The 15,784-nt window shown below is 33.3% G+C and overlaps 1 protein-coding gene across 3 annotated transcripts in view; it reads right to left on the bottom strand.

Annotated features, from left to right (window-relative positions):
• LOC148180391 (protein turtle homolog B-like) overlaps positions 1–15,784 on the bottom strand; it is a 524,867-nt gene that overhangs the window by 79,235 nt on the left and 429,848 nt on the right. For all 3 annotated transcript variants that reach the window (XM_088049704.1, XM_088049705.1, XM_088049707.1), the window contains exon 6: positions 1,646–1,797. In XM_088049704.1, coding sequence (XP_087905830.1) covers positions 1,646–1,797 — 152 coding nt within the window. The remainder of the gene's footprint in view (positions 1–1,645; positions 1,798–15,784) is intronic.

The following is a 15,784-nucleotide window of genomic DNA, read 5'->3' as shown; positions in this document are numbered from 1 at the left end:
TAGAGCAAAAAACAGAAATTTTAAAAATTTTAAAAATAAATTTAAAAGAAAGCTAAAATTTCTGATGTCCAATTCTTAGTTTTGGCGACTCTAGCGCTACAGTTATAAAATTTAGGGAAATTACTAACTTTGAGTTGTCTTTTATGTCTATCAAATTGCAAAAAGCACAAAACCCAAATTTAAAAAAAATATATATTTTTAAGAGAAAGATAAAAATTTCCGACTTTTTTTGCAAAAATTCGTAGTTTTGGTAATTTAGGCGCTACAGCGATGAATTTTGTTGAAGTTACAATTTTTGAGTTGTCTATTAAGTCTACCAATTGCAAAATTGTTTAGCAAAAAACACAAATTTTAGAAATTTTCATTTCTAAGTCGAAGCAAAAAGTCCAGACTTCTTTCCTTCTTTCCTAAAAATATTCAATCAAAATCTAAAAAAAATCTATCGGAAAAACACAACTCTGAACAGAATTTAATCGTAAAAAAAATTCAAAATAAATTTGTGCACAATCTAGAAAAAAACAATAAAAAATCGACGAAAAATTTAAAAAATGTAAAAAAAAATTGAGGAAAATCTAAAAAAAAATAGAACATCAAAGATGAATGGCAGCGAATCTAAAGAGAACTCAGAGGATCAACCAAAAAAATGTATAGGGAATGTAAAGTATCTAAGAATCTAAGAAAATATAGACTAATAATAATTTAAGTAGATCTAAAAAAATTGTAAAGAATCATGAAAATCTAATTAAAGAGACTTAAAAAAAACTTTAGGAAGGTAGCAAAGATTTAAAAGAATTCAAAAGAAGATAAATATTATAAAATCTAAAAAATGAAAAGAATAAATAAATAAATAAAAAAGGTAAAATAACAAACTTATAAGAATTCAGGTGAGACCAAAGAAAATTCGAAGAAAATCTGGAGAAGCTACGAAAAAAACAATGAGAATTTAAAGCACATTCTAGAAAATTACGAAAACATTAAATAGAAAACAAATAGAATTATTAAGAATCTTAAAGCTCCAACCAATTTTAATACGCCTCTAAAACGATTTGATTATTCATATAATTTAGTCGAAAAAATATAAAAGAAACAAAAGAAATTTACTAGAATCTGAAATATCCAACAAAATTAGTTTATTGGATGTTGGTGACAAAAAAGCACAAAACAGTAGAAATAGAGCTCTGAATTTCCCGCTTAACTTTATATTAGCTTTTGTTTATTGGAGGAAAAAGGCAAGAAACGTGCTCAATAACAATCACAAAAATTCCGTTGCAAAAGTACAAACGAAAAAAAAAAAAAGCTGCGAAAAATTAGATGCTGAACAACGAACCAAGAAAATTATTTCCACAAGTCATTTAAAATGTTTTTTCCGCCTTAAAAATCTCAACAAAATTAATTTCATTGGTGGCTCCATCTATCAGAAGATTATATAATATAATTTTAGATAGTTCATCGGTCAAAAATCTTTTTACGGCTCTCCAGCAAATGCCGCCTTCTGGTTCCTACTTGCAGTTGCTCAAACATTCGTTAACACGCAAATTTATCAGAACGAAATGCTCCGTTTATTTTTTTTCAAAGTCGAGTCCGTCCAGCCACAATTAATTTGGCGCAGGTACGCATTCATTCCCCACATATTTAGTTAACTTACCGTTTCTCTGGTGTTTTTCATTTGCACGCTTCCTTTCCACCACGTAATGGTGGGTTTAGGCCGGGAACCCACAACTTCACAACTAAGTTCGTAAGGGTTATCAGCGGATAATGGCTTATTTTCCCCGAGAAGCTTCACCCTTAAAGGTCGCACTGTAACAAGAAAATTAATTAAGAAAAATGTAGACAACGAAGATGAAGCTAAGTTCTCATAAAGCAGCATATAATACTCCAGCGGAAGAGAAAAATGCGCCCAGTCTATTTCCAAGGCGATAACAAATTTATAAAATTGTTTGTCGGGGATGCGTGGAAATTATCATTATTCCGGCATGGACGGGCGTCGATAAAATTTGATGTAACGGCTAATTTGTGACGAGGACAGCGTTTTTCCGGTGCGCAAACGCATTTTAACAGATATTTAATTGAACTTGTTGAAGTCTGGCTTTCGTAGATTATTCATTAAATTGTAAAACGCCGAATAAATGTAGCGAATCGTTGTAATTAGGCAGCGCAAGGGGATTACAGTGGATTAGTTCGAGATTCAGTTGTTGAATTCCAAATGCAAATATTTAATAAAAACTCAACTCGAGCGTGAAATATCTGACCAGCAAACAAGACCGAATCCAACGATTTTCGACTTACCAGAAAACACGTAACTTATGTAAACTTCATACCGAATCATATTACAAATCGACGTTGAAACTGGGAAAGTTTTGGACTCGGATAAATGTTAGGGTCAGTTTCAAAACTAACAAAAGCCGAGAAAAAGCGGGGTGTGTGTTTTATGACTTAGTAGGCGGCCAACTTTGGAACTTTTCATATTTGCTATAAAAAATATCTATTGGCAATGATTTGTGTGGCTTGAAATGGCTCGAACAGACAGTTAAGTACTCGGGAAACGTTTAGGTTGTTATGTGCATTCATGGAGCTTCCAAAACGAACAATTTTATTTATGAACTGGCAGCCGTCGAACGCGACCAACTGCATAATGCAGCAGCGCATTTCTCTGGAGAACGCATCGATATCATGAGCAAAAAACTTTAGCTGCAGAGACTGATGCGTAGGGGAGAAGAGCCAATTTTTTACAATTTTAAACAACTTACCCCGTATTGAGCACAACTTGCCCCGCGTCGAGCACAACTTGCCCCGCGTTGAGCACAACTTGCCCCGCGTTGAGAACAACTTGCCCCACGTTACATCGACGGAAATGTAAAACTCGGCCAACTGTTTTTCCGGTACACTACTCCGGAATAATACTGCGCTCTTGACAAATTATCCTTTGTCTGTACAAGTTGAAAAACACGCTATATCAGCTGGTCGCAGACGCAAATTGGAATAATGAAGAGCCATGACAATGCTGCTGATTTTTAAATGGATACAACAGGTTTGACTGAACGGATATTTCACAAACTGCACGGTCTGAGAATTACAAATTAATGTAGAAATATTACAAATGGCCGCATTAGAGGTGTAATTTAGGTAGTCATTGTAAAATGACTGTAATTTATTTTAAATGAGTTTTCGATCGAATGTTGAACAAAATGAGGGTTCGGTGCAGTATTGATTTGTTATTATTGTGCAATTTCTTGGTGCATTTTATTACGCTTCTTGACATGTTAAGAGAAATTTTAAAAATTCTTGATAATTCCTACATTAGAATTGGGATTCTTTTAAAAATTCCTGGAGATTTAAGAACATTTCTTGGAACGACTACAGTTTTTTTTTAAGAAGTTGCTTGAGATTCTCAGAGGTTCTTAGAGATTTATAAATATTTTTTGAGACTTTTTAGTATTTTTTTATTCCTACAGCGATTTTCATAGAATATTTCAATTTTCAGATTTATCGTAATTTTTTTCCTAAATTTTTATCAAGGTTATTATAAAGATCCTCCCAGATTCCTAAAGATTCTTAGAGATTTGGATGAATTATCTATGATGTAGAGGCTATTGCATTTTGTTTAGATTTGCAACGGTTTTTTATGATCAGGAAGAATTCCAGGAATTTCTGAAGATGCCTAGGAATATCTGGACCTTTTCTAAAGAAGTTGATTGAGATTCCCAAAACTTCATAGACACTTTTTTAGAGATTTAGAGATTTAGAGATATTCCTGGAGATTTTTAAAGCTTCATCGAGAATTTTGACGGTTTTTGTAGACATCAAAAATCCTAGATTGCTTTTATAAAATAGTTAATTTGTAGAGATTTTTACAGAAATTTAGAATTTCTCAATTTTCTAAAAGCGCCTCAAAATTTCCCGAAATTTCGCAAAATGCTCATAATTATTAAACATTCATACATTTTTTGGATTTTTATGGAGGTACTTTGAGATCTACCTAGAATTTTGTTATTTTGAGAGGTTTTGAAAATTTTTTTGAGATTATTAAAGATTTCTTTTTCAATATTTTTTGGGAATTTTTCGATTTTTTTTTTAATTTTAGCGTATTTGTTTATAAAGATGCCTCAAAAATCTTGTAGATTCTTGGAGAAATAGAACGAATTCCTAGAGCGCTGAAATCTCTAGAAATTCTAGAGATTTTTAGAAGTGCCTTCAAATTCATTGAAAGCTTCTTGACATTCTAGGAAAATCTTCATAGTTCTTAAATTTCCGATTTTTTGAAATTCCAGAGGATCATGAAGGTATTTTAACATTTTTTTGGGCTTTCTACAAATTTGTAAGAATTTTACGAAATTATTTAAGATTCCAAGCCAAACTTCAGCTTTAAAAATGTTTCTTAAAAAATTTGCACTCTCTTGCAATCGATTCCAAAGACTATTCAATTTAATTTTTTCAAGACAAATGCAGCAAAAACAATTTTTAGAGTTCCAAAATCTTCAATAATCAATTTCAAAATTGGTTTCAAAAATTTTTTATTAGTCAAAAAATAGAAAATACAGAAATGCAGATAACTTGAAAAAATTAAAATTTTATAAATCTAGGAAAGAGCATTATAAACCATTTCCAAGCCAAATCTTCAAAAATTTGAGGAACTTTGAGCTAAATTTGCTCCAATTTCTAGATCATTGTTCTTCATTCTATTAGACCTTCAATAACTTCCAAATTTTTTTTTCCTTTATCGTTTTTTCCCATGTTTCCGGAAAATGGAACTCTGAGATCTCCAATTTTAAATCCTGAGGGCGGATTTTAAACAACAAAAACACTAAAAATTTCAAAAATAAAAACCAACCATTCAAAAAACGGCCACAACTCAGGTATTTCTTTCCGTACGTGGGTTTTGAGCGCGGATCTGGAATCTGCATGAAATTCTGCGTAAGATGAGTATTTATAACATTAATTTGTTCCAAAAACAAGGAAAATTGATCAAAGAAAGTTTTTATAGTTTTTAGTTATAAATTTGTTTCGAAAAACTTAAATTTTCGAATTCATGAAATAAAAATGATTTATTAGTAAAAAATGAAAAAAGTAATTGTTTTTTTCTGTTTTTCTTTGGTTGTTGGATTTTATACATATATTCTTTTAAGTTCTCGTTTACACATTTTATCCGTTCAGTTTTTATTTTTGAACGAACCAAAAAATTTTAGTATATAAAATTTTCTATTTTCTCTAATTGTTCGAACGTATGAATCAGTTTAAAAAGCATTACTACTCTTGAAACGCTTATTAACTTTGCCAAATTCCAGAATTTTAGAAGCAGAAACAGATTTTTTCCAAATTTTTCTTAAAAGTCGAACGAAATGGTTCCAATATTCTGGATTAAATTCATTATTTTCTCTAATTTTAGGAATTCAAAAATGAAACTTGAGTGATGACTATTCGTGACACGCTTATTAAACTCTGCCAAATACCAAAATTTTAGAACCAAAAACAGATTTTATATTATTTTTTTTTTAAAAACGAACGAAAAGTTTCGAATATTTTACATCAAGGCTCTTCTTTAATTTTAAAAGCAATAAAATAAAATTTGGGGAAATTACTACTCTTAACACGCTTTTTAACTTGTTTTACTTGGAAAACGAACGTAAACTTTCTTATATTTTACGATTACGTTTCATAATTTCTTTAATTTTATAAATCCAAAAATACAATTTGGCCTCATTACTACTCTTAAGAGTTAATTAAACTATCTCTCCATTTTTCGTAGTTTCTGGGATGTAACCTACCGATATTTCCGGATTTTCCCAATTTTTCCCTTTAGCGACATCCGGAAAATTGAATCGGCCATAACTCAGTTATTTGTTAACGTACAGGCAAAATTAAGACAGTTCTGGATTCCTCGAGAAATTCTGCGTTTAATGAGTACAAATAACTTAAGATTGCTTCACAAACAAACGAGGTATTAACCAAATAAGAAATCAGAAAATTCCAGAAATTCCAGAACTGTTTTAACATAAATACTTGATTGATAAGCAGCGTAAAAAGAAGAACGCTTTTAAGGTGAAAAAAAAAAGAATTGGAAACGGACGGACGAGCTTAAGGCAAAGTACTCATTTCGAACAACTAGTTTAGAGTAGTTAAAATAAACTGCAATGGACGCCATAAAATTGAACTAGAATAAACCTGACTAAGGCAAAATTGAACTAATTTAACTAAACTATACCAAAAGCGGTTCAGTTCAAATTAAAGTTGTATTCAATCTAATGAAATCGATTTTATTTAAACATGACTAGGACGAGAATGCCTGATATAAACAGACACTAATGGCCAGCCAATTAATTAATTAGAATAGATTAAACTGAATTAATCAGAGTGAGGAACAAGGTGAAAGCTTTAATTAGAATTTAAAAACGATTATGACCCGAAATGTCATTACTAGTCTAGCTTGATAAAAATTAGCTCAGAGCGTCGCAAAAAGCAATTCTTGTGGAAGTTCGCTATCGAAAATTGTCGCTATTAATTTTGTCGAGGACATAATCGTATCTGATCTATTGATTATGGCTAATGCACGTCAGCTTGGTCCGCCGAGCTGCAGATAAGCCGAACTAGGGCAGTTTTTGCCCGAAAATAATAAACTCGCGTTGACAAATTCATGATTCTTTCGGGCGCTTTCAATAGTTAATAAGTAAATGGCAGGAAGTGTCCTAGAAGGTAAAGCGATAGGCCCGTAAAAGCTGCTGCGGATCGTAAGATTTCCCCTGCGACTTATGACAAGGCTTTACTTCCTCAAACTAATTGTGAGTTTACAACTAAATCACAAACTCCGGAATATGCAAAGTTCGAGAGGAAACACTGCCTCTTGTACTATAGTGGGTGTAATGCATACATTCCCACAGTTGCATAAGGTCTATTGTAAAAACGAAAAATATCAGGAAAGCTTAGACGAAATAAAAAAAATCAAAGAGTTAGATGAAATCACTGGAAAATCATTAGGACATCAGGAGCAATCAATAGGAAATTAGGGAAAGTTAGACGAAATCACAAGCAAATCAAGAGGAAATTAGCAAGAAAATAAGAAAAAGTTATGCAATTTTTGAGAAGGATGTCATCAATAAGAAATCACTAGACAATAAGGAAAAATTATTAAGATATCCGGGACAATCAATAGGAAATCAGAGAATTTTACTTGAAAATCAGGCGTTGACCGACATCAAAATAAGCTGAAGTTGAACGAAATCACAAGACAATCAACGAGGAAATCAGGTGAGCCTAGGTGTATGCCATTTTTAACTGTTGTACGTATATACAGGGTGTCCCAGAACTCATGACCCATAGAGCAAGGGACTTCTGATAGACAATCAATAGGTCAAAGACAGTAAACTAACTACCAAAATTACAGGTCCAAATGAAAAATATTATAAATGTTTGGGTCGTCTTAAAAATAAAAATTTCAAAAATCCGTTTCATTTGCTAAAAAGAATTAAAATTTGTTGTCAAATCAACGACAGTAATCTTTAATTTGGTAATGTTTGACTTTAAAATTAAAACTTTTAAAACTTTTATTGTTCAAAAAACTTTGAATTTCTGACGGTCAACAAATCCAAAATAGTAATTTCTCCAAATTTTACCAAAGGGTGAAATCTACCAAAATTACAGGTCCAAATGGAAAGTATTAGAAATTTTTGAATCGTCTTAAAATACAAATTTCCAAAATTCGTCACAGTTTTGAATTTTTGACAGAGTCAATCAGTCAAACACAATAATCTGTATAGATGTCATAGCCAACTACCAAAATTACAGCTTTAAATAAAAAATATTTAAAATTTTTGGGTCCTCTTCTGTTGTCCTGTTGCTCAAAAAATTTGGAATTTATAACAGACAGTGAACAAGTCAAAAATAGTAAGTGCTCGAAATTTTATTCTTATAGCGCCAAAATTACCAAAATTACAGATCTAAATAAAAAATATTGGAAATTATTGGCTCGTCTTAAAAATGAAAATTTCATAAATTAGGTTTTTGAGTAAAATGGAAAAAAGTAAGGATTTGGTATGTATACCATAAAACAATTATTTTGTAGAATACAGGGTGTCCCAGAACTTGCGCCCCAGAGAGCAAAGGAGGGTGCCGACACCAATACGGATGATAAATTTCAAAACAAAAATTGATTAAGTTCAATAGTATTCGAGAAAGGGTAAAAAACTGACAACCAATCCCGGACGCTTATTCTAGAGATGGAGTAAAATATCCTAGGCAACGAAAATGTAATGTTCATTTGACCAATGAATGATAAGATGTTCTGCTTCGAAATTGGTTACCGTTTTTTCTTTTCCTAGATTTTTATCAGGATTATTATAGAGATTCTCCCAGATTTAGATGAATTCTCTAGGTCTTAGAAGCTATTGTTATATTGCATATTTAGATTTGTAACAATTTTTTATGATCTGGAAGAATTCCGGAAATTCCTGAAAATTCCTAGGAATATCTGGACCTTTTCTAAAGAAGTTGCTCGAGATTTACACAACTTTATGGACACATTTTTTAGAGATTTATAATATTCCTTTAGATTCTTTTCATTTGGTAAATTTTTAAAAAATTTTTTTTAAAAATTTAGATATTCCTGGAGATTTGTAAAGCTTCATCGAGAATTTTGAAGGTTTTTGGAGACTTATAGAAAATCCTAGATTGCCCTTATAAAATAGTTAATTTGTAAAGAAATTAAAAAAAAATTAAAATTTCTCTACTTCTTAAAAGCGCCTCAAAATTCCTCGAAATTTTGCAAAATGCTCATGATTATTAAACATTCATCAAATTTTTTTGGATTCTTATAGAGCTACTTTGAGATAAACGTAGAAAAGTTTGTTTTGTTATTTTGAAAGGTTTTGGAAATTTTCTTGAAATTATTAAGAAACTTTTTCAATATTTCTTGGAAATTTTTCGATTTTTTTTTAATTTTAGCATATTTGTTTATAATGATGTCTCAAACATCTTGTAGGTTCTTGGAAAATTAGAACGGATTCCTAGAGCGCTTTTATAAAATATTTAACATTTTTAGACATTTTTGACATATCTAGAAATTCTAGAAGTGCCTCCAAATTTACAAAAAGCTTCTGTTCGGTTCTGGTTCGAGATTGGTTACCGTTTTTTCTTAACTCGATTATTTTTTGAGCTAAAAAATTTTTGTTTTGAAATTTTGGTTCAGAATTGTTGCCTACATGAGCCTGTTTTCTCTGGGTCACGAGTTCTGGGACACCTGTATACATTTTGACATTTTTCTCATTAACTACAAAAATTTGAAATTTTGAGAACAAAAACAAGTAAATCGTTCACTTAACGTATTGACCACCAATTTCCTGCTAAAATACAGAAAAAAGAAGTGTTTTTATTTTTTTGTTTCCAATTTTTTAAGCATGCTTTGGAATAGTGACAATTCAATTTTATGTGAATTTTTTATGAACAAGTTTAGTGGCCTAATAGAAATAAAAAAATATTAAAAATGTTTGTGGAAATATTTTTTTTGTAATGGAAATTTAATTTATTTTTTTTTAAATTGAGATATTTCAGAAATGATTTATTTATCATCAGTTTACTAACTTTAAGCTGAAATATTGTGAAAAAACACTTAAATTTTTACAATGAGCCCCCAAATTTAAATTGTTGTTTAATTATTTATAATTATTGTTCAAATCTCAAAATGTTATAAAATTTTTCGACTCGGTCATTTTTCTGTATGTTTGTGTTAAATATGGCAGCGAAAATCTTAAACGCCCTGTATGCATAATAATTCTAATTATCGAGGATATTGAAATGCAATGTTTATTTACGAATTAACGAATTTATTCCTAGAAACTCACCAATTTATATAAATTCGCGAGATTCTGTTTTATTATCTTTTTTTCTTGCTATGACGTCGGGCCCAAATAAGAGAGTACACATTTTTTCTTTATTTATTGCAGTAGAATTTGCAATGGGCTCAGAAACCATGAAAGGCGCTGCCTGTCTGATTTATTGTTTAATGTGAAATTTTTGATAGCGAAGCTTTAATTTATTTTCTTTTAAACCTTTTATCCTTTTTTTCATTATAAAATTTTGCCATGTGTAATTATTTGTATCAGAGTATCAAAAACCACAGAAAAGCGAGGTCAACGAAAAAGCGAAATCCACAGAATTCCGAGGGCCACCCAGTATACCATAGTCGGTGTAATGCATACATTCCCACAGTTATTATTATTAATTATTATTATTATTAAAAAAAGGTGAGACGCAGAGGCAAGCCTAATGAGCGTCTATATAAAAGATATATTTTAAAAGTAGGAAAAAAAAATTGTTATTTGTGTAGCAAGGCCAAAAAGTGTCTTTTTTGGCCGAGCTTTTTTTTAATGGCCGAGGCGACAGCAGTTTGTCGATTTGATTTCACCCAAATAATTATAAAATTGGGGGTAATATCGGTATCTTGATGTAATATGCAAAACTATGGACAGATGGCGCCACCATAGATCGGCCAAAAATGGTTGCGGCCAGAAAAGGCTTACTTTTAGGCCGCTTTTGAGGCCTAAAAATTCCATTTTCAGTTTAAGTCGCCTAAAAAATATTATTATTAAAAAAAGGTGAGTTGCATAAAGTGTATCTATTGTAAAAACGAAAAATTCGCGTCCTCGTAAATATAAAATTGTTATTGTACTAAAATGCAGATCCCAACAAAGAGTTTACTCCATCGCGACGTCGGCATGAGCTTTACACGTATTGTATGGCGGTTTCTCGTCCTCTAATCACTTATAATAACTTGTAGTAACGCTCTAGCGTGGCCCAAATCCGCGCATATTTCTAAGGAAAAAAAATCAAAAAATAAAGCAATTCAAATATACCGCCACATTCTTGCCAACCCTGGCACAACTATATCTCTAGGCGGCAGCCATACTTCATTACGTTTTGCGCGCCCAAACCGCAAGTGTGTTTGTCACTATATTCAGGTATTAATTCGTTTTTTTGTAGCTTTAGAAGCAAAAATGGACAAACATAAACAGCATAGAGTCACCTCCGACTCAGAGGATGAGCATGTTTCCCGCAGGAATTTTGCAAAGCGCTTGAAAACCCGGGAATTGAGGTTAGATGAACGGGGCCATCCAGAACCTCAACATCGTGGGTTTTAGGGGGTTCGCGTGGCGATCCCAGTCACATACGGGTAAAGCTCTTGCAGAGTACAAACCCCAGAACCCCGCACTATCCACGTGGCAAACCTCTTTCACCCCAAATTCGTGGATAGTGTTAAAGTGGCATCAATTAACTCCAGTTTCTCAAGATTGGAAATAAAACTGTCGAGTTGCTGGGGCCGGAAATCCTGAACACTCTTGGAGAGGACCCATTACGTCCCCAGCTTTAAGAATTTCAACTGCATCAATCTTCAGTAAAACGGGTCCTATGGTCCTAGGGAGACAATTATGTCCAAAATAGCCACTTCAACAAATTGCTCAGTCCTCAAAGCCCCGTAAGTTGGTTCAGAACGTCCTGCTGTCATCTGCCAACAACTAATTGCTGTCATCCGCTAACAAACCACGCCAGGATTTGACTTTTGCAGGTTTCCAAAACCAGTTGGAAAAGGTAACCGTTTTTCAGGAAAAAACGATGACAACAATTACAATATAAGGAAGGAAACTATGAGTACCATGAACCATGTAGACTCATGTCGTTTACTAACTGACCCCTGTCGAAATTATCCGTCGAACGGCGGCAAAGCTTACTTACTTACCCTTCAACATCTGTAGGACAGGTTGTAACAGTAGTACTAAAATGTATTTTATTCAACAGATGTACAAGTCAAAGTAAACAATACAGACAAAGATGTATTACATACTGTTGAAAGCGTCGCTTTAGGCTTATGCCTCTTCAGCGCCGTTGTAGCTGTCCCTTCCATCAAACCAAGTTTTTTGTTCAGGTCTATGAGAACGTATCAAAGTGGCCAAGGCTATGGAGCTAGCACTCCAAACGTTCAGGGTGTCTCTCAACCAAGGTTTCCAGCTAGGTTTGTTCAAAGAAAAGGGGGGGGAGTAAGCGAACCTAAGGAGACAGCCATGGGCATCGTTAAACCGGAGAGCCTCGTCGTATTGAACGAGAGAGTCGCGGTACAAGACGGAAATATACCGTAAGTATATTCGTTGTAGGTGCCACAGCACTCTTCAGAAATGGAAACAAATTACCAATCACTTGGTCATTTCTGATGGATTAAGGGTTAAAAATTCCCTTTCTTAAAACTCCATAACAATCTGGTTCTTCAATCACTAGTCTCTCCAACAAAACACATAGGAATTTCAAGGCCATTGACGATTTAATTCGCAAGGGGACAATCAGATTATGGAACCTCACCCCAAACTACCACTTCTTAGTAGAAAAGCCCTGTGACAGTAATCGGTTCATACTGAACCCTAGAGAGCTGATAAACATTGTTGATTCTTTTCATTTATAATGGAGGACGATCGTACAGAATCAAGTCCATGAAGCGAAGTAATTTTATGGCAAAATTAACCTATTTTGTTGTTTCCGTTCGTAGTGGACACCGAAAGTATCTTTCAGATTTTGGTTTCAGGATATACTGTATGAATTTGGCTGGTTGATTTTGAGCTGAACTCAGCTCTACTGGTTTTTTACTAAAATAATGAAACTCGTTGCAATTTGGCTAGGAAACAAAGGCATCCTCTGTATCATCTATTTAGATGTTACCCCGATAGGATACTTGGAGATACTCACACACAGTGTTCATCCAATCCGATACTAACAACAACTCTATTAGAGGAACTTGGTTTCATTACAAACAGAGACAAAAGTAATCCACTTCTCTTCCAAGACAAATTTTTAGGTCGTCTTTTTTGATACTATCAACATCCTTATTCTTTTACTTGACGACAAGAAAACTAAAATCTCCAAGAAGATTTGATGTTTTCAACGACACTTCACATGTACCGTTGGGACATTTACTTATTGGTTAGCACTTTTGGTATCAGCATATCCAGCAGTAAAATACGGATAGCTCTATGTGCAAATTTTTCAAGGGGAATTTACTTATTTTTCACCAAGTCCTCAGAAAATATAACTCCAATATGTTGATTGCTAAAGCAGTTCACAGGATCTTGAAGGGTGGCACTCGAATATTGCAAAAGCATATAATTCAATACGAAATGAATCACTGGAAATTGAAAGTACGATGCATCCAGCTCAGGTCGGGCATTATGGCTGGTGGAGTTCTATGTTAAAAAGTACGATCTCTTTCGTATATTGTATTGAGAAAAGACTGCTTACAATGTGTTTTATTTCTACTGACAGCTAGGGTGACGACGCAGTGACCAAACTGTTCGTACCGACTGCTGGTTACAGAATCTGGTTTTTAGAAGTTTGCAGGTATAAACTGAGGATATATGAATGGTTTTTTTTTTTGTCTTGTGGAATTTCCACAGTTAGGAACTCCAAAATAGAAACAATAATGTCGCTGAGGCTCAGCAATGAACCAAAAACCCTTTACAACAATGATCTTGAACTTTTGACAGTTATTTAGGTACCAAGTGCTTCGTCAAAGTTTACGAAGCTGTAATGAGGTAATGTTTTTCATTGAGAAAGGACAACACAACAGTCTTCTCTTACATAAATTGAAGGGGAATTCACAACTTTTCAGGCTAACAAGAAGGATTGCCAATTTTGCGAGCATAGGAAGATGGTTGGATGCTTTGTACATTTCTTCTAACGAAATGTTTTCGCTGATCTCGATCCTTGAATGATCTCGATGGAAACCAAATTATACAATTTTTAATCAGATTGTACAGGTTTTTGGATCAGTTTGTGTTCAATTTGAAATACCAATATGATACATATTTTTCGTGGCTAAGAGATTTAAATTCCTTAGCGATAGATGCATTTATTTACAGTAACTTGGACAAATTTTTTCTTACCCTAAATAGATCTTTACCGACCAAGCTGAAGGCATATTAGTGGTTCCCAACTGGCCGTTACAAGCATGGTTTTGATGCTGAAGTAAACCTTGTTATTTAGTATCGATTACAGATCAACACACACAATTGGTGGTAGGACTATCGTGAAAAGAAGAAGGAGAATGAAGTCATGCTTGTCTTTCCTACAAAATGTTTTTATTTTCAAAACAATAGTTACGATGTCACAGATCAGCACGTTGCTTTGTTTGGTTATACCAGATTGTCTGTCATTATCCCCTCTTAATAATATATGTACCTAAAGGATCTGTAAGTTGAGAACAGGAAAGTTCAAATATGAAGACGTATGGATGCAGCTTTTCTCCAGTGCTTCAATATATCTTATTTTTGGTTTTAATTCTAAAATCTTAAATTGTTTCATTAATTTGTCCTACAAGCGAGGTAAACACTGACTTTTGGGTACTGCTCATAGGGTGCAAATTTTTTGTTACCAAAATGGAGAGGATAAAATCAAGATTTTAAATGCATTAAACACTAGCTCACAAGCGGATATTCACCCCTGTTACAGCTTCTCTTTTTTTTTAAGAAGATGAAAACTCACTCGTAGCGTCCATTTTACTACGTTACAAGATTTCATTCATGGAGGTATTGAATATTCATTCTTAGGTACCCAGATAAACCTCAGGAAGGCAACTAGTCAAAACATCAGTAGATGGATCAAGAGTACTCTCTCTCTGCAGCTGGTATTGATACTGAGAAATATTCTCATTTTGCAAGACATATGTCTAACTTAGTTGTTAAAAGACAGGGAATTTCCATAGATGTAATTTGGAAGACCGCTGGTTAACAATCCTTGTCCTTCGAAGGGTTTTATAATTGACGTGTACAAGGTACATACCACCTTTGGAAGGAGCATAATTAATAAGGGTAGCATCACTAATTTTTTAGTAAATCCTTTAATCGTATTCACGTATTCTTCCACACATCACTAAATAGTTTTATTTTTTGATGATTGTCTAAGGGAAAAATCGCAACGCAGCTTTAAACATCTACAAGTTATTATAAGTGATTAGAGGACGAGAAACCGCCATACAATTATTTAATCAAATGAATTTAATGAAATTCGATTATAATTGTATTAGGTTTCTCGTCCGAATAATCACTTCCCTCCCATCCCAACATATCTGCCCCAATTGGAGACGTTGCAATTTTAGCTAAATAGGGCTTTATGCTTTAAACATAATGAAGTATGGCTGCCGCCTAGAGATATAGTTGTGCCAGGGTTGGCAAGAATGTGGCGGTATATTTGAATTGCTTTATTTTTTGATTTTTTTTCCTTAGAAATATGCGCGGATTTGGGCCACGCTAGAGCGTTACTACAAGTTATTATAAGTGATTATTCGGACGAGAAACCTAATACAATTATAATCGAATTTCATTAAATTCATTTGATTAAATAATTTTATCGAATTCCTAATGTCAAGAAAAGTCACGTGACCGTGACGTCCAATCCTCGTCTGTAGTTCATTTGATCGTGGGTAGTTTATTCGAGCCGGAAGTCGAACATTCACTTGCCCGAATCTTTCGGCTCTTATTGCTTATTCTATAGGTTATTACAAATTCCAACCCTTCTAAGATCGGATTTATTGCAATAGTTTTGTACACGTCGTAAAATCCGTTCTGATTTGTTTCATCTGATCCGGAGGAAAAGCGGGGAACAAAGGCGGGAGATATGGTTTTAAAACCGGCGATTAAAATTTAATACGCTATTTTAAAGCCGGAATTTATCATAAAAATTAACTTAACACCTAAGGTAATGACTTCCGTAATTTATCCGAGCACAAAGAGCGAATTTTAGGTCTGAAAACACCAGTAAATTT

This window comes from Gnatocerus cornutus, chromosome 1 (genome assembly GCF_029298725.1).
Source record: "Gnatocerus cornutus isolate USDA-ARS CGAHR chromosome 1, icGnaCorn1.1, whole genome shotgun sequence".
Classification (NCBI taxonomy): Eukaryota; Metazoa; Arthropoda; class Insecta; order Coleoptera; family Tenebrionidae; genus Gnatocerus; species Gnatocerus cornutus.
This window is presented reverse-complemented; position numbering and strand designations above follow the sequence as displayed.